Here is a 21,501-nt window from a genome sequence, read left to right on the forward strand (position 1 = left end):
TATTTTCAGACAACATCATCCATTTTGTTAGTAACAGCTTAATAACATAACTAATCCCATGTTAGCAATAAAATATTAAATAAAAAAAAATAAAAATGTATTATTTTTTATATTTATGTTACTGTACGGTGTAATAGTCAGCAACACAAACGGTCGTTCAGACAGCAATGGTAGCATGTTTATTTTATGCGTTCATTGCAACGCGCTAGCAAGAGGTTCTATTGCATATATATATGTACTACTATAGTTATATTATATTAGTCACATAGATATTGTAACATAGTAATATTATAAACGCTAAAGTTTGTGAGTACGGTTGTTTGTTACTCTTTCACGCAAAAACTGCTGAACGGATTTTGATTAAACTTTACAGTAATATAGCTTATGCATCGGAATAACACATAGGCTATTTTTTATTAAAATTTAACGCGGGTGAAACTGCGGGCACAGCACAGTATAATATAAACCTGCGGATATGGTACGTGTTAGGTATATTTTGGCTTTGCGGTACGACTAGTTTCTGCGCTTGGCTTTTCATGATTCACTCTGATAAATAGTAATCTATACCTTTCTAAATCTCATATAAATGCTAGAAATAATTGACATGCAGTCTAATTTCATGATAATTGGGCTAGCCATTAAGCCACAAACTTAATGCAAAGCCTCTTTTGCATTAAAATATTTGTTTCTCTTTCACGCAAAAACTACTGAATGGTCTTCGATGAAATTTTACAATAATATAGGTTATACATCAGAATAAGACATATGCTATAATTTAAAAAGATATTATGTAAATTGGGCGAAATATAATGATAAATGTCAAGTAAGTGACGGTAAGTATGATGCAGACGAAGTTGCGCGAGTTAGCTAGTATAAAACAAACCTTATGTAATACTACGCATTAGGTATATTTTTGCTTGCAGCTTGACTAGTTTATATCCTTGACCTTATGCGTGATTTACTACAGTAAGAAGTAGTCTGTACCTTTCTATATCTCAAATATATGCTAAAGACATAGTCTTATTTCATGATAATTGGTTAAGCCAATAAAAAATTAATGTAAAGTTACTTTTGCATTAAAATAATTGGTTGGGATTAGGGCCATATCAATTTAACACATAAAAAGACTTGTACTGGCCAAACGCATTTAGATTGCAAAAAAAACGAGTTATATTATAAAGATAAGTATTAAATACACGCATATTATATGCTCCAATTAAGTATCTACAACTTATTGAGGTTGCTAAAAAAGTAAATGTTTTTCTTTCTTTATGCGAAATATGTACAATGTTAAAAATCTAGTACATCTCATGCAAACAGAGTTACGCGGATCTACTTGTATTGTATATACTAGCATGTATCAGAATTGAATCCAAGACCTCTAACGTTACCACATCACAGGTCCTTGAACGTAAGAAATGCGACGTAACTACCTACCTACAGTTGATACGTGCTGGCATGTCGTCTGACAGCTTTAATTAGCATTTAAAATAACAAAAAATTGCATTTACTCCCTTCTCGTTGACAGCAGTCGTGGGTGTCCATATCGGAGGACAGAAGTGGACACGACCAGTGATTTATATTCAGTGTTGCCAGATGACTATCTGATATACCCGCCAAATTTTCAATAAAATCCCCTAACTGTAAGTTTTAAACAAACATTTTCCCAATATTGTATCCTTACTTCATTTTTGAGTGCCTTCTGTTCTTTATGATAATTCGATAGGTTTGTGAAATTAATGACTATATTTTAGGTTGACTTACCCATCTAAGGAACGAGCCTTTTAGCCTTAGAGTAAACTGTTCTCATGTTTTTAAGGCCTCAAAGCCGTCTTAAATCCCAAGAACCCTGATCCTAGATTATTTCTCTTCCAAATTTTCCCACATCGCCCCAAAATCCTCCTAATTTAAGGGGAAAACCGCAGTCTGGCATCACAGTTTATATTATAATCAGGTTTTTAGGTGTCTCTGTCTCGAATACCTAATGCACAGTCGAGGACACTAATATGTAAATTTGCATTATTAACATTTCAATTATATACATTTTAAAATGCCTTATATCCTATTTTAAACAGAAAATACATGTATATATATATATTCAGTCAAATATCTAGGAATCGGCTGTAAAGATTTGAATAAAAACTTTGTAACGTTTGTTTGTTAGTAATATGTCCTCAAGATATAGTATTTTAAATAAAACGTGCTATGCAGCTTGTATCACTTTATGCAAAGAACATATTGTACCTATCTACATTAATACACATTATTAATCATCAAAGTATAAACGTAAGTACCCACATCTATATATCACAGTTATATAAGGTTTCTAGTTACAAGATTGAACAAAAAAACTATAAATAATTATAGTCTTCTAAATAAATATAATTTAGAAAATTGTATGTATATATCTCTAATTTTGATATAAAGAAATAAACCAAGTTTGGTCGTCCACTAAATTATTTAAGATGTAAATATAATTTAGAAATAAACCAACATATCGTCACGCCTTATACTGAATGGGGTAGTCAGAGGCAGTAATTTTTTATTTATATATATGTATACTTTGATATAATTTAAATTTTGACAACTAATATTCATGTTATTAATTTACAAAATAGACGTATATATATATATATATATATATATATATATATATATCGATCAATCAATTAAGAACAATACAATAAATGAAGGCTACTATAAATATAAATATATATATATATTAGTAGCATGAACTTTATTTACGAAAAACAAAGTACTCACGATCTTTCCGTCTGCCATTTCTTAGTGCACGACAAAAAACATTAATTAAGCCAAATGTGGGTCGAATAAAAACTTCACGTAGGAAAATAATTACAAGAGCACGTTGACATAAAACAGGTTTAATACCAAGCCAGTTGTAGCTCGTAATATTATGGCATAATGTCAGTAAGAATTATATGATACTGGCCGCATGTAACTGTGGGACACTCTAAAAAAAAAAGAATTTCAAAATTCTATGACTGGCATTCCAAATTAATCGAGCTACAAAAAAGAAAATAAAAATGATATCGGAATGAACTATTATTACATTATTCATATATATATATAAATATTATTTATTTATAGACAATTAACACTACGTTTTCTAGGCAACTATAATTGTAGATATAGCTGTATGGCTTTTCGCTTTTGCCTTACCGTTAAAGGAAAAAATGTACCAAAAAAAATATAAGATATCGTAATTATCTATTTTGTGATAATTGAAGTCTTTCAGGACTTTTTTCTTCGTGGAAACTAATATCTTTTTTAAATTATGTTTAATAGAAATACTTCTAATATAATATAGTTATTAAATTCATAGGTCCCTCACAATATGAAGATTATTCAATAAAAATATTAACTTGTTATTCCACCAACGTTCGCCTTATTTCGTCAGCTCAGTGGGAGGACAACACTATTGTTACGAGTAGGTAAGGTATATTACACAGAGTTAAGTAGGTAGTAATAACACAGTATTCTAATGATTATATGTTGACGAGAATATACGAGGATGTGACATCATTTGACTGAGCAGTCAATAATATTTATAGACAGACAGATAAACATGTAATTCTTATTATATAGAACACAAGATATATACATACGATATTTAATTGAAAAATATGAAAGAACAGTATCTGATTCTCCATGTGATGATAAAATAAGTGTATAATAGGTATGTGACCATCCTTTCATCCAGAGCATGTAGTCAAAGGTATAAAAACAGATAGTGGACAAAATCTCGGTGTAAGAGATGCAAAACTGAAATAAAACCGTATGCAAAACCGCCTCGCTTGTGTGGTCTTGGATGTAGTAAATAGGACATAAAGAGTCTTTACATTATGTATGTATGCTACGGTATAGTACGACGTAAGTTTTTTTTAATAAAGAATATTCAATTAAATATCTGTAGCTATTTAATTGAATATTAATATAATGAAGAATATTCAATTAAATAGCTACAAATATTTAATTGAATATTAATATAATGAAGAATATTCAATTAAATAGCTACAAATATTTAATTGAATATTAATATAATGAAGACTATTCAATTAAATAGCTACAAATATTTAATTGAATATCAATATAATGAAGAATATTCAATTAAATAGCTACAAATATTTAATTGAATATCAATATAATGAAGAATATTCAATTAAATAGCTACAAATATTTAATTGAATATTAATATAATGAAGAATATTCAATTAAATAGCTACAAATATTTAATTGAATATTAATATAATGAAGAATATTCAATTAAATAGCTACAAATATTTAATTGAATATCAATATAATGAAGAATATTCCATTAAATAGCTACAAATATTTAATTGAATATTCTTTATTAATACGCGCGATTCTTTATTAATAATATTGTATTACTAGCTGTACTTGTGACTTCGTCCGCGTGGAATTTAACTTTATTTTACTAAAATAAACATTTTTTTCTAAAATAAAAGTAACCTAAGTTACTTCTTATTACATCAGCTACCTGCCAAAAATTGTCCAGTCATTTCAGAGATTAGCCGGAACAAATAGACAGACAGACAAAAATTGTAAAAATAAATATTTTGGTATGTGTACCGTTTTTATATTCATATGCATGTAGTAAAAAACGATTATTTCAATATTACAAACAGACACTCCGATTTTATTTATACCTATGTGTAGATGATTCTACAATAAGTGAAAAATGATATGCAAGAGTCGAATATTGCTTTTAGCAAACAAAACATTTTTATACACTACCATCAATCCATCATTATTTTTTCAACGCCAGTCAGCACGTAGTACATATAGATGCATAAGTTTTGTCCTTAGCCTCAGATTTGGGAATGAAAAATAAAATTTCGCGCGTTCGGGCACTTACGTTCAAATCTCGAATACATACGGTACGTTTGTTACGTGAAGAAATTTAATGGAAGGATCTAGAAGGAATGGTGCTAATCGAAAAGGTGTGCACTTGAGTGCCTTTTTTTTATTGCAACAAAGAAACTGGAGGTAACTCGCATTCGAAACAGATTAAAAGCTATAGCTTTACGAACCATTTAGATGTGCAGTGCTAGTTCTTAGTTGCAACAGTGAAATGTTCTATATCTTATATATGTATATAAATCTCGAGTTACTATATTAGTTACCATACTCCTTTGAAATGGTTTGACCTATGAAATTTTATATGCATATTCAGTAGGTCTGAAAATCGGCTACTATCCATTTTACATACCCCTAAGTGATAAGAGTTGTCCACCCCTAACATTTATTTTTTATTTTTTGGTCAATACATATTTTATTTTTTTATAATCTGGTATTAGAAATACATACAACCCTAAATTTTCACCCTTCTACCAGCAACTGAACTGATTCAAATTTATATAGCAAAATGTCGGGGGAGCTAGTATATTATATATATATATATATATATATATATATATCAATTACATAACTGCTGATTTTATGTTCCAAATCGCCATGCATAAACAAAATATCCCCTTTGGAAAGTATACATTATATACTGAGAAAATAAAAACTATCGCTTCTAAGAATATCTTTCAACTCTTGTCCCTCACGGGTCTAGGTAGCGAACTTTGAATAAGCGAGCACAATATGTAGATTTATACAGGTCGCAGTGTTACAGGTCTAAGCACCTAACAATAGCCTAAATCTCCCAATTTAAAAGAAATATATATTACTTATTAAATTCCATAATGAATCCTCTGCTGTATATATTTTAATATGATACAGTACTAAGTCTTATATAATGATATATTGGTAGGCAAATATTTTAACAACCCATTATTATAAAACATTGTACATTAAAATTATAATGGGTTGTTTGTGGTTAGATTGACCTCAATTGTGGGAGTGCGTTGTAATGAATGACAGTATAAAATAAACATGGCGGACTGTAAACAGCAAAATTTACGAAATATAATTGTGGAATGTTTGGTAATTGCTACGTCAGAAGCATAATTATTTAATAAATAATTATTAAAAAAAAGTTAACCGACTTCACTAAAACATAAACAAATTGTCAAAAACATGCGAAAAATAACTTATTCTTTATATCAATCAAGCATACGGACGGAATATACGTTGGTAAACAAGCGTACGGTTTGTGTGATGATAAATGGTCGGACGTCTGAAACACCGGGGGTGTCACGTGTGCGTTGCAACCCTTAATAATCCTTAATAAACTGTAATGTTAATTATTAAGTAAATGTTAATTTCAAAACAAAAAAGCAAAAAATATATGTTACCTACTAATTTGCTTGAAGTCAATGTGAAATTCCAAAACTAAAAAGATATACATAGCGATCGATAACGATACAGAGTTAAAATAGGTTAAAATAGGTAGGGTATCTTTAGTAATGGGAGGTAGTGTTACGGTGGTCACTTTGACCTTCACTGACTCTCCTTTGGATACCACCATGATGTGATTATAGTGAAATCATTATGATGTGATTACTAACCTCACTTCATTATGTTTTATGAAATAAAATGAAATTTATTTGATCCAAGATAGGTTACTGTAGTTACAATGAGTGTATACAGTTTTCAGCAATAGATAGAGTGACTCAAGAGAAATGTTTACATGTATAATACATGTGTGTTATAGTATAGAACAAGTCGATAAATTCAAAGATTGTATGATCCGTGTATAATGATAATATATCCGTGCATGGCCGTAACGGGTCGTTAGATTATAAAAACGCTGTAGATTCACAAAAAACAATTTAAAAAACATCGCAAACACCTTTACAATTAGATAACCAATAAATATATATAGTGGTTTGATATTTAAGTACATTTATGTTAATTTGAAAGTTGACATTTAGTGCAGGTGTACTTGTGCAAAGGTAACGCGAGGGTCGAAAAGGTCAGCACAGTACACTGTCAGCAATTAATATTGACCGGAAAGTAATTTCCTTAATGCATTGTATTTTTTTTTATTGAGAGTACTTTCTAGAACGGCCCTAGTGGTTGTGTAATAGTTCCTTTGACCTCTTATTAGCACATAAAGTTGAATAAATAAGTTCAGATGGAATTAATTTTATATTACCTTTTATTAGCCCTGAGGAGTTGTTTGTTGAGTCATGGGGATTTATGTTCTCATTCATAGTAATTAAATCTCCTCTGAAAACCACTGTAATAAGAAGGAAGGGGATTATTAGTAGTGTGGATTAATGAACCTATTGCTATCAATGTATCAGGTTGACCTCCACGCGGTTCCCCCTGGAAACCATCACGTTAAATCTCTGGTGTTGTCATCCCACTCTAGTGCCCCGCCAGCGTATATTGTTAGTGCAGGTGGGTGCATAAATTCCAGTATCATCCATTAAAAACCATTGTATGCTTGGTTAAATCTACGATAGGAAGACTTTATCTGATTAGCATCTATTAAAAAAATCATCGTAGTTACATGATTGGTCAGATAGCCACGATAGGCTAACTGATCTAACCTATCGTCCTCCATTGGTGCCCCACAACCGTATACCAATAGCGCAGGCGGGTATGCCATTCCATTATTACCGATTAAAAAACAAAATCTTCGAATAACCCATGATTTATTATATTTACCCTAGGTTTGTAGTTTATTAGTTACTAGCTGTACCCGCGACTTCGTCCGCGTAAAATAGTGACCTTGAGCAAATAATAAAAAATATATATTAATAATCTAACCCAATAAAAAAGTTTCATCGTTCTAGCTTCAAAAATGAAATTTCCATACATAATTCCATACAATTCAATCAACAGCCAAAAACTAAGTTTCAAACTACTATTTTTAAAATAGATACTTCCATACATACCATACATACATTACATCTCCCCTTTCAACCCCTTATAACCCTTTTTCTTGTTTTTTTTAATGCTACTTATATTAGTGTCATCATGTACCAATGATAAGATGTCGCTATACTGTAACCATTTATGGCTGAGTCCTGTGGCGGTAGGTACTGATATTTTCTCAACAGCCTAAAAAATGGGTTTCAAGTTTCTAGCTTTAAAAAATGACAATACATGCATACAACATTTTAACTCCCCTTTTGACCCTTACAACCCATTTTCGTTAATTATATTTAATCAATACGCAAAAAAATAAGATTGAAGCTTAAACTTTTAAAAAATTACTCTTTCAGTCTCTTATAACCCTTTTTAGCATTAAAAAGTAACCTAATGTAACCGATCTCAAGATCTAGACTTTAAATTTCATTTAAATCAGTTCAGAAGTTTTGGCTTTTAAGACAGACAGACAGAGTCACTTTCACTTTCATAATATTAGTAAGGTATTTATTAAATAAACTGACCCAAAAAAGCGTAAGAAAAAAGCTTCATCGTTCTAGCTTCAAATATGACGAATTTGCATAAAAACTTTTATCTGCTATTTTATTTTACCCCTTGAATGGTGACAATGTGATATTTACAAATTTAAATGTCATATTTATTTATATTTAATAAACAGTTTAAACATTTCTTTAAATTCTTTTGAAAATTGGTGGTCCAGTTGGCCAATAACATAATAAAATTTTGTTAAATCAAAATAATAGATGTGATATTCTAAATTGCAAACTATCCCTCTACTTGCGCGAATCATATCTCTGACTCTACTGGCCAGAATGGAGAAACGCGTATTCTGAACCTGAATAGCTCGGATGGAACGGTAGATGTTGTTTCTTCCAAGGAAATGTTGTTCATATGTATTGACAATATTCTTAATATTATATGTTGTTTTATTCTTCAAAAATATTAATAATATGTTCTTACGCTCTTGTCCAAGAGCAGGGTCATCAGTTATAGGCTATACCAGGATTATATTTATGTATTTATAAAATAAAATTGCAGAGCAAACGTTTATTCATTTAAATTCATAAGGAGACAACGGATTGACAATAATCAGTTGCGCGCGCAACTTATACAAATGACATACATATTTATTTATGATATATGAGCGTTACTAAGTCGCATATCTAGTACAATACTGGTGTAATTCAGAAATTAAAAATTTTTGAAAATAGACTTAATAACACAATTATAAAGTAGACTTTTCAAAATATCTAATTTTTTAGTTAAGCCATTATTATAATAAGTGTGTATTCAACCGCATAAAGATAACCTTGCATTACCATTTTCAACCCCTTACAACCCTTTTTTCGCATTAAAAAGTAGCCTATGTCCTTCCTCAGCGTCTAGACTATATGGGTACCAAATTTCATTTAAATCAGTTCAGTAGTTTTGGCGTGAAAGCGAGACAGACAGACAGACAGACAGACAGACAGACAGAGTTACTTTCGCATTTATAATATTAGTAAGGATTAACAATGCATATTTAGAATGATACTTAATGAATTAATAATTGAGTAAACAAACAAAATATTACTGTAGAATTAAATATATATATAATAAAACATAAATTCAACACGCGACTGTAATTTTGTCGTGTCTACTATCTGAAAGGAAATTATTTAAGTATTTTTCATCATGAAATTGTGTATTTTCCGCATGAGCACCAACGAAACGCCGTATGTCAACGGGAGTTTTTTTTCAAGAGCATACAGTGTTGAACATTGAATTCAAATGTTGTTGACGTAGAATATTCTAGAATAGACGTACACAGGATTTTAGTACCTAGATGATTTTCAATTTTAAATAATGATTTTGTATATTTTAAATGCTAAATGCATTAAAATAATACTGCGAATGTTAAATTTAAATGTCATTAATTAATACATTTCTAGAATATAATTATGTACCTGTAATATAAAAAAGGAAGTTTCTAATTTGACTGTAGACATTTTATTTCGTATAAACATATTATATGGTTCATACTGTTCTTTTTTAAAATTGATATTCTTTTTTCTAATATTATGCCACTATTGAATGAGAAATAAAATTTTAAATTTCGAATCCCAGGAATCAAGGATTTAATTACATTTGCAGACTGTGGTTATTGTGATTACAATGTTTGTCACTGAGCAAGTAATCACTACGTTTTTAGAATTTGATATTAGTCTCATCTAGTATACGCCCGTGATAAAAATATGTCTAATAAAGGTTCTTTTTACCTCTTGGTAAAATATGAAAGTTATTTTTACATTTTTCGAACTCTTAGATGTTACTTTATTATCTGTATACTTGTACAATATTTTAACATGGAAGCACCTGGCTCCTTCCATTTTTAAACTGACCTTAAAAACGAGGGAACATTCTCTCTCCTCGTTATGGTGTCAAACCGATTATTCTTTTTACAAACATTCTTTTTCTGTTTAGAAACTGATAAAATATTAACATATTGGCCAAGCGGTATTTTATATTTTGATGAGTTTTTATATGAGACTTTTATGTATTTTTCACCGTTGTGTTTTTTTCCTCTTTTATACTCTTTTTCCTGGAGATAAAAATAAATCATGACATATTTTTATTCTACTCCATTGATGTGATCCCGGCCGATTTCGGCCATTGCGACTGTCTTCAACTCCGATTTTGGCGTTGATGTGCTCGCATGTGGCTTATGTAGCCAATTTTGTTTACAAAAATCCTCGCACATTGCGGGAATGAGAGCAGACCGTTCACATAATTATAGCTGATAGCCGCAGGTGGTCGGGCTTTCAGCTCGTCGCGTCTGGCATCCAGCTCAAGGAGCCGCCGGTTTTCAAAGACTTTAACGCTAGATTTAACAAGCGCTCTCCACTCCTAGGCTGCTGCTCCCACAACGAAGGATTGAGGTCGCACTGCTTCATGTGTCGCTTCAGCACATCTTTGTACCTGAGGAGTTGTCTGCCATGCTTTCGCTTGCGTTCCTCAAGTTCTACTCCATTACTGCACGAATGATTTCATTTTTAAACATTTTATAATATATTTATAAAAGAGTCTATTGCATTTCGTCTCAATGAGAATCGAATCCCGATCCTCATCTGTGAAAAACAACATGCCTACTTGCGTACTTGGCAGCACGGTATGATAGGTTTCTAAGTTAAATTTTAATACAGGGCTTTAATAAAGCTCAGAGATGGGATATAAAAGTGGATACAAGTTAGGTTATTAAAATGAAACTCAATATCATAAGCCTCTGAAGAGTACTAAACGTATTAAATACTTGTAACAAGTAGGTATCAAGTACTTTGAAGTAATATACTAAATTATTTACGGCGCGGTCACTTGATATGTATATTAGGTATCGTATTATAACATTTTTTTAAATAAATGTATACTATTAATATATAGACAGATGGATAAATGTCTTTATTTTTTAAATTTTTACATTATTTATAATAGTATCCTGCAAAACTCCTGTATGTCTGCAGGCACATACTTCTATCTTGTCTATTTACTAAATAGATACATGTTTATATATATTATTTTAGACAGTATTTTAACGTACACATAAAATAGAGTTTCCATTTTACAATATTCATGCATTAGATACTATTAAATTAGGAAAATATTGTTTTTATGGTAAATCAATTTGATACAACTAATGTATACTACCCAAATCGATTAGTGCTGTAGACGTTAGTTTGTAATATTACTGGAACTAATTAAATGGAGTACATAATATAGGACCGTAGAAACATACTTTATTACACTTTACTTTGTGCGGATTACAGCTTTGAGCATCAGATATATTTTCAATTTCTCTATAAAACTAATCGCGATTTTCATTGGTAAACAGCTAGTAAGGGGTGCGATACATTATACTGCATTTAAATTAGAACTTTGCTCCGTTGTGATACGAACCAATATTAAATATAACAAAGTTTAACCTGCTCACGTTACTCATACAACGTGCCCATTTTAATCAAGTTGATGCAATGCGTACAGTCGCATAGAAAACAGAGAACTTTAAACGTAAAACGTACTGCAGGAAAGCACTGGCTTATTTCAAAATTAATTACATACAGACGCCGGCGTCGATGAGAGCTACAGTTACCGTTAGAACTGCTTCAAATTGAAATGTTATTTTGTTTTCTTTTGTTCTGTTTACGTTTTTAACAAAAGAACTTTTCAATTTATAGATAAGTTAGGTTGATCAGAGATAGACTGTAAAAAGTTTAGAAGATTAAAGACGATTTTTTTCGTCAGTCTCACTTATTTCAGTCGCCAATAGCTTCGTAAGCAGTGTTTCGATGTCATCTTAGTCCTCTGAAATGGCAACTCATGAGTGGTGTAATGGAAACCGTTCTACTTTTCCATAAAATTTAAAAATATGAAGATACGAGTATCTTTTTCCTTTAGTGTAAGTAAAGTTTTAGGGGACAATATGGGATTGTGTTTGCTAACGACATACGCTGGCGAGGACGATATGATTACCAATAAATAAACTAAAGCAATTCTACAAATTATTTTAGTTATAGAAAGTTACTTATTTGACGACCTAGGTGATCTAGCGCAATGATTCCCAAAGTGGTTTATGTCGACCCCCAGGAGTCTATGAATACTGCAGGGGGTCTACGATGGCGGTCATACTTATGTTTTTAACACTAAACTTTACTACAGTTAGAAATTTACAAAAAATCAATATAAGAATGCGGGGTCTACCCAAAATCGAAAAGTATGGCAAGGGATCTACGACACAAAAAAGTTTGGGAACCTCTGGTCTAGCGGTGTAGTGTATCGTTTTATGTTCAATAGTTGTGGTTTCGATTTCTCGCACGGTACAAACATTTGTATTCATAAGTATGATTTATCTTGCTCGGAGTTTTTTTATGAATATCGTGTATCTATTTACAAAAATAAGTGTATTGAAGTATTTTTATCAGTTGTCTAGTACACATAACACAAGCTCTGCTTAGCTTGGAGCTAAATGACGCTGTGAAAATTGTCCGGACTTATTATTATTATTGTTTTGAAGGCTATTTTTCTCTCGTTTTCTTTTGCATGAAAAGAGATAATACTAATAATAATAAATGATTACTATTCAAATTCAAAATTTCTTTATTCATGTAGGTCTATTACAGATTCTTATGATATGTAGTTCGGAATGATTTCGAGATGAGAAGAACTGACATGAAACTCAACTCGTATTTTTTCAAATAAATGTTGTACATGTTTACTATAACACAGATTAATTTTTAAATTCAAATTTGGAATGATAGAGTGACTACCAGCGTATGCTATTGTAATTTTGTCAAAAGAAAATAGTCTAATCAGTGTTCATAACCAGAATAGACCAGTCCCCACAAGTAGCACCCGTTGACGAGAATGACGGTATTATTATTACTAATAATTACAAAATTATTCCTACGCGTCTTCTGTTCGCACCTGTACCAACACAACGTTAGCAGTGCTTTCAATTTGCTCATTGTCTTTGAAAATAGTGTGCTCTTGGTTGTTTTTATTTTTAGTTGTTTGTCGAGCGGCTTTCCTTTATTTCACTTAAGCGTACGGTACGACTCGTAGTGGAATATATTAGCAACATGTTCCAACGTGCTGATGTTAATTTATTATGTATTGTCTACAACTAAATAATATAAGAGATAGTGTACCACAATGACAGTCAGTAATAAACTATTACTTGTGCATAACAGTTGTTTCCATTACCGTGTCATCTTATACATATCACCTATACAGAATAAATTTAATTGTTTACACTTGTAAATCTCGATAATTGTTATTTAATTTTATTTCCTAATGTGTCTAATTGTATATAGTATATAGTTATTTATTACTATTAAAAATTAATACTAACTAACATTATTAACCTAAAACTAAAAACCTTAAAAAATATAAGATAACAACTAAAATATATTGTTAAAAGGAGTCCCTTTAGGCAAGGTTCCGAAGATACTTTAAATAGCTATACTAATTCTTTGTCCTATACAGATATACATACTTCACTATAACATTCAACTTGATAATACCACAGATAAGATACTACATCACAATACTATCAATATATATGGGGTTAATCGTAAAGCAGAAACTTTGGTATAATGTTCTTGAAACTGTATCCTTCACCAAGAAGTAATAATATCAGTATTCATATATTAATACATGAAGCAAAACAAAACAATTTCTTAAAAAAGGTTGTAAACCCTTCTTTACGAAAATTGCATGGAGAAGTATGAAATTTCGCACATCATCATTATCATCAGCCCACTGCAGTCCGCTGCTGGACATAATCCTCACCCAAAGCACGCCACTGTGCACGATCCTCAGCCTTTCTCTTACGAGCATCCGTTCTGCTACAATTTTCATAAATTTATAGTTTACTGCTGTCCTTACAGCTAACCCGGCAAACGTTGTTTTGCCATATAAATTAAAATCGCTATTAAAAATAGGGGTTGATGTTAGAAGGGTGAAAATTTATGGTTGTGTATTTTTCAATCCTAAATAATAATAAAATGAAAATTTTTTCGACATAATATTTCAATATTATTATTATATTTAGAAAAAAATTTAAATGAAAAAATAAAGAATGAAAACGTTGAAACTTATTTTTTATATTTCCACTCTGTTTCTTGTTAAAAATAATACAATATTGTTTGTCTGTTACTTGACTACCTGATTAGGATATACTATGTTATATATATATATATATATATATATATATATATATATCTGTCTCGGCGAACTTAAATTGCGTGTAAATATTTATACATTAATTTTTTCAATGTTTTACTTTGTTCCTGTTAAATAATGTTTTAGCATGGTAGCCCTATTACATGTTCTTGTAGTTTTCTAGAGACCAAAGTTAATCAATCACGCGAATTCAGACACAGAATAAATAATAGTGTTCCGTACAGTGGATTCACTTCAGATACTTTAAATAAAAGCAACTCCCGCACGTCTGCCAAAAGGGGAGGTTTGCAATTCGATTGTTCTCGATTTTTTATGTGTTTGAATTGCATACGATCTCTTCGCCAATTTTATCTAGTGGATTTTGTTGATTGTTTTTGTAATTGATATGGGAATACTTTTGCTTACAAAAATCCTAGATAAATCAAGAACAACCTATTCTCACACGGATCCCTTAGAATTTTAAATTAAGAGTGCACTAGAGGTCCTTCTTGATTTTACCGTAATACTCGGTTTTGTACTTATATGAATAAGTATAAATAATAATAATATTATAATAAAAGTATAATATAGGGCTATAATAATCTGGATTTTCTCGTTATTAAATCAGCGTACTGGATTTCTTTCCAGATTTTATCCTATATATCCATATATATTCTATCGTTTATAACGTTAAAGATAAATACAATTTTTTAAAATGAGTTATAATGGGGTTGAATTGAATTATTTAATGATCCAAACCATTAATTATATAAAAAAATAATAAACAAATATGACTGAATATTCGCCTTTGCTACCATACATTTAAATATTCTGCGCAAACTGCGTACAAACAGAATCCATTCTGACGAATGCGTCTGAGATGACAATCTTGAAGATATTTTAGGATTTTATTGATTATTTTTATGAATTTAGGATTTATTACATGTTATATATTTATTATGTGTAGACAAGTAGCAAGGAGATAAATTGATACATATATATGTACGTATGGGCAGGATATTCTAAGGAAATTATTAAATATAAACGTGGAAAAGGAGAAAATAACCGAAAAAAATTGTATGGATTGTGTGAAAGATGATATGTATAAAAGAAGAGTAGAGTATATGACGGCCGATAGAGATAAGTGGGAGAAGAGGATATAATACGCCCAAATAATGGGATAAAGGCAAGGCTATGATGGTACATTTAGTATGTAGGTGGAAGAAGAGGACATACTGACCCCAAGTCATTATATAGTATAAAACAAACCCGCTGTCGCTATCTATCCCTTTGTATGCTTAAATCTTTACATACATGCTTAAAACTACGCAACGGATTTTGAAGCAGTTTTTTAATAGATAGAGTGATCAAGAGGAAGGTTTATATGTATAATACATGTACACCCGAAGCCGGGGTGGGCTAATAATGAGATACAGGCAAGGCAATGATGACACATGTAGATAGGTACCCATTTTCGACTTTCATATAATTCTGAAGTCTATTTCATAAATTTTATTGCCTAATTTCATATTGTTTATATTCTTTCTATTACAGCTTATATATACCTCTCTCGTTTCTAGTGTGTGAATTTATGATGTAATATGGGGAGGCTTAGTCATTTCAGAGGAATATAAGCGTGTTGAAACAAAAGACAACAACCGGTGTGTGTAATCTCCTTATCACGTTCCACGTTGTTAGGGTGGCAATGAGAGACTTGAATCGATCTCTCGTTACATAATACCAAAGAGCATGTGAGTGTTTTCATATTGTTATCTGACTACCAGAGAAGAAACTACGTTTCTGGTGTCGTCTGAATCAAAGGCAAACAGAACAAAAAATAAAGAATATGAATTAATTTCATAGTTCATAAAAATACATATTTATATCCGTAGGACGTAGGACGTGCAAACGTATTCTTTCGTTAAACTTATGGTAATCTTTTATTCACTTACTAGCTCTGCCCGCGGTTTCACCTGCGTGTAATTTATAGCCTATATGTTGTTCTTATGTATATATGCTACATTACTGTAAAGTTTCATCAACAATCCGTTCAGTAGTTTTTGCGTGAAAGAGTAACAAACATCCATCCTTACTTACAAACTTTCGCGTTTATAATATTAATAAGATATATCAAGCACGTTCACTTTTAATTCTAACGCATTCCTAAGTTCATTACTTACTTTCGAATTATACGTTACATTACCTTCTAAATCGTCAGCTTAACCACAAATGTGGTTTCACATAATAAACTATCAAATATGACTTTATATATATGTATATGGTATATTATTCTTCAAAAATATTGAGATATAGTGGAAGTCTAAACTATTACGACGGTCTCAAACCTTGGACAAGTTGTACAGGCCCATCTAAGTCTCAAGTTAAGCAGAGCTTGTGTAATGGATACTAAATAAAGATATAATACAAATAATTAATTGTTTATTGTAAATACATACTATATATACTTATATAGTATAAATAAAAACACCCTGACTGATATAAACAATCATACTCGTGATAAATATTTAAAAGTATCATGTCAGATCGACCTCTACGCGGTTCCCTCTGGAAACTATCTTAGTTAATTCACCACTGATATTCCTCTCCCTGCTCAGCAAATCTGTTGGTATCCTGTTGATTATACTACTGCAGATATTGCTGCAGTTCAGTATTAATTCAAGTTTCGCGCGGGACGCGGTAACGATATCACGTCTGTTTTGATTGCTCTGCTATATTTAATTCGAATCTTAATCATATTGCAATTTTAAGATAATTTTAAACTGTAATATTATTCCAATACTAATAACTAATTGAAATTGTGAACTTTAAACTGTGTGATGCACGGATAAATATCATTTTGGACGAAAGTGTTATTAAAAGTGAACGTTATAAATAAATTGAATCAGCTTTGTGAGTGACAGTGAACTGTGCGTTGAACTAATAAGTTATTGACCTTTCAATAGTTCATTAGCCGCTATAGGATTGCAAGTGCAAGAGATTACATATTTCGACAAACCTAAACATCAGTTATTGGCATAGTGGTCTGACTGATACTTTCAGTGCATTTGGTGGCCCTGGTTCAAATCCCACCGAAGCCAAATTTGTTTTTTCTTTAATTTCTTCATCTTGTCATAATAAAATGTCTTCTAACAGTATTATATGTAATGGATGCCAAACTACTATTCGAGATAGAAGATATTTGTTGTGCGGTGGTTGTAATGGGTATTATGATTTAATTTGCGCTAACGTTTCTGAGCAGCGCTTTTATAATACCCTCACAAAGGAGCACAGGGACGCTTGGAGATGTGTGGAATGTATTAGCAAGAAGCCCAAAAGAGATAACACCAATACACCCGTTCGTGTTGCTGTAGATAGTATTACAATGCAGCGTGGAGCAGCAGTAAAAAGTCCTATGGAGCTCGATATGTCTATAGTGGAGCAGCCTCTGTCACTCACATCGAATCTTAATGACACTGCCAATAATGTGACAGTGGAAATGACAGATTACCAGTCACTTGTTATTGAAATGCGATCGTTTAAAGAGGAACTGAGGGAGGATATGAGAGTCAACCGCGAACAACTTAAAGTTATGACAGATACCTTGTCTGCGCTCATAGGCAGGGTAGCTGAATGTGAAAACCGCATTGATAAACTCAATGACCGTTTGGTTCTATTAGAGTGCAACACAAACACAGATAATGAACCTGGCAACAAATCCCTAGCAGAGTCCATTAAGCAGTTAAAGGCTGAAATAAATGAAAGGGACCAAGACCTTTTACTGAATGACTTGGATATATCTTGTGTTCCGGAGACCGGTGGCGAAAGCCTGCCACATATCTTAAAAACTTTGGCTAGTAAGCTGGGAGTTACTATAAGCGATCAAGATGTCATCAGTACGGAGCGCGTGGGCCGCGTGTTGGAGTTTCAGCAGTCAGACGCGTCGAAACCGACCCAAGAGACCTCTACTCGCCCTCGTACCATTGTGGTGCGGTTGGCACGGCGTGCAGTACGGGATGAGCTGTTGAGAGCTGCTCGAGTGCGCCGTGGTGCAACTACTGAGGGGTTGCACCTCCCAGGGGTTCCGAGACGGTTTTACATAAACGAGAGATTGACTAGAGTTAACAGGATGTTGTTTCGACGAGCGCGTGAATTAGCGGAGCGGCTTAACTGGCGCTACGTGTGGACGAGAGGTGGTCGAATATTTGCACGTCAATTCCATGGCCATGACTGTCCGCGATTCCGCCTAAAAACGGAGGAGGATCTCGAACGCATTTTTGGTCCAGATCCATTTCGTTCTTCAGCCATTAACTAAGTTAAAGAGTGGATATGTTTCCAGTGACGTATCTGGCGATGACTATTTTACTTGTTATTTTCATATTTTACACTTTGTTTTTATCATTTTTTTAATAAGTAAGAGTATAATCAGCATGAAGTACAATTATAGTTATTTGTCAACTTGTGTAACACCAGTTAGAAAAACTTTTTTCCTATATATATATTTTAAATTATCTAAACTCTTCAATAGGGAATCTTATAATAATTTTGTACGTACAATGGAAAGTGTATATAAGCAGTTAGAGTGCTATATTTGCAAAATGGAAACTTTAATGGAACATATATATAGCTATTATTCTTTATTCTTTGTTTTTGATTCATTTTTATTTAATATGTCTACAAATAAGCATATTGGTTCATGGAAGTCTCGTTGTGGTATATTTAATTGTTGGACTACTTATGTTTTTGTTATGTTTGTTGTATCTAAGAGTGTTATGCAGAAACGTAAGTGTGTGTGCACAGCAATGTTGCAAAGTTTATGGGATCCTAATGTACGAATTCATGTTCTCTTTCAATTATTTGGCTGTTCTTTTTCCGTTTATTTTGTATATAATATTCACATGTATTTTAAGCTCAATTATTATTATTTCTCAAATCTAATACACTATCGTAATATACGTATTTTATTAACCAGTAAAATTCAATCATAAAACTAAATTTCTTAAGTTAGCACTATATAATGCTGGTTCTCTGAATACTGGACATGACGACTTTCTCATAGCAATGGATCGTTTTAAAGCTGATATTGTTGCGATAAATGAGACATGGCTACCAGTAGGTCAAGAGGCTCGAGCGCCAGTGGTTCCCGGCTATTGCCTACGTAACGCACCACGCCCTCAAAACATACGTGGTGGTAGGGGAGGCGGTGTTGCATTCTATGTAAGAAAAGACTTAAGGGTCCGATTTGAAAAGCATGCTGACGTCGGCATTGAGCAATTATGGCTATCGACGAGATCGAACGGGTATAGTCTAATTGTGGGAACAGCATATAGGCCACCATGGATGAATATTGATATGTTCATAGATGCATTGACAGACACAGTTACACACTTTTCTAAATATGACTACGTTGTCCTACTTGGTGATTTTAATGTGGATATGCTTAATAGATCTCATAGTAGCACTTTGAAAATAGAAGACTTTTTGCAATGTTTAGACTTACAACAGGTGGTGACTGAACCTACTCATCTCTCGGTTAATTCTCACACATTACTAGACCTTGTATGCACTAATTGCCGGATACATGATGTAAATGTCTCAAACATCACTGGATCACTCGGCCATGCCATGATAAATGTTAATGTTACATTAAAAAAACTCAAAACAACACCAAGTACCTTTGAATATAGAGCTATCAAGAGGATAAATTTGAGAGGGTTCAGTCAGGATCTTATGGCCTTAAATTGGAGAGTACTTCAGATTTTGCCTAATATAGATTGTATGGTGGATAAATATAGTTCCTTCCTTATGACTCTTTTTGATAGGCATGCCCCAATAGTATCTATGACAGTGAAGCAAGATCAGTCTCTTCCTTGGATAACGGACACAATCAGAAGTATGATAGAATTACGTAATAGGGCTTATGACACTTATCGACGTTCTGGGTCTGATGTGCAAAAGCAATATTATAAAGACCTTAAGAAAATGGTAATCAATAGTATTAAAAATGAAAAGTGTGCTTATTTTAATTACTTTATCAATTCTAATGCTGACAATAGTAAGGTATTTTGGAAGAATATTAAAGAAAAAATATTAGTGGATCCTAGTAAAGCAAAATGTTTGCCAGACTTCCTTAGTGACCCCGATATTATTAATGATCACTTCTTAACACAAGCTGGGTCAGATACAGTATCTTTATCTCAATTAACATTTTTTGAATATCACAAATTTGACACACAAAAACCCCAGTTTAAATTACAACCAGTCACTGAAAGTGATGTTGCTCGTTACATACTATCAATAAAGTCCAATGCTATCGGAAGTGACTGTATTAGCCGTGATATGGTACTGCTTACACTTCCACAAACTTTGTCTATTGTCACAGATATGGTAAATGAGTCACTCACTACTGGCTTGTTTCCTTCCCAATGGAAAAGGGCACTAATCACTCCATTGCCCAAAATTGAACATCCCAATGATTATAACGATCTCAGACCCATAAGTATTTTACCATTTCTCTCAAAAATTCTGGAAAGGGCTGTATATAATCAGGTTGTACATTATGTTACTGCTACTAATATACTACCGTCACATCAATCAGGATTCCGCAGGGGCCGTGGTACTGTTACAGCGCTGCTAGACGTGACAGACGATATACTTGCAGAACAAGATGTTGGACGTGGTTCAGTACTTGTTCTTCTCGACTTCACTCGTGCATTTGACAGTCTTGATATCTGGTTGCTTCTTTCCAAGTTGTCCTATTATGGATTCGATGCACATGCAATCAAATGGTTTACAAGTTACTTGAGCAACAGATGGCAATCCGTAAAACTACGTAGACATGATGGCTCATACTCGGTATCCACTCCGAAACCAGTAAAGCGTGGAGTTCCCCAAGGATCCATATTGGGTCCTCTTCTCTTTAATATATATTGTGCAGATCTACCTAACGTTATTAAACATTGCAAATATCACTGTTACGCT

At 32.3% G+C, this 21,501-nt stretch overlaps 2 protein-coding genes across 3 annotated transcripts in view; both read left to right on the top strand.

Annotated features, from left to right (window-relative positions):
- LOC131851412 (uncharacterized) overlaps positions 1 to 21,501 on the top strand; it is a 169,057-nt gene that overhangs the window by 11,963 nt on the left and 135,593 nt on the right. The window lies entirely within an intron of this gene.
- LOC131851408 (uncharacterized) lies at positions 17,214 to 18,873 on the top strand. Its single transcript, XM_059201911.1, has one exon. The coding sequence runs from the start codon at positions 17,663 to 17,665 to the stop codon at positions 18,833 to 18,835; it is 1,173 nt and encodes a 390-aa protein (XP_059057894.1). The 5' UTR covers positions 17,214 to 17,662; the 3' UTR covers positions 18,836 to 18,873.

The sequence above is a fragment of the Achroia grisella genome, unplaced genomic scaffold (assembly GCF_030625045.1).
Source record: "Achroia grisella isolate CSIRO2021 unplaced genomic scaffold, CSIRO_AGI_Agris_v1 utg782, whole genome shotgun sequence".
Classification (NCBI taxonomy): domain Eukaryota; kingdom Metazoa; phylum Arthropoda; class Insecta; order Lepidoptera; family Pyralidae; genus Achroia; species Achroia grisella.

What these genes read in the sequence shown, in the direction of transcription:
- LOC131851408 (XM_059201911.1), top strand. Translation starts at nt 17,663, where the DNA reads ATGTCTTCTAACAGTATTATATGTAATGGATGCCAAACTACTATTCGA.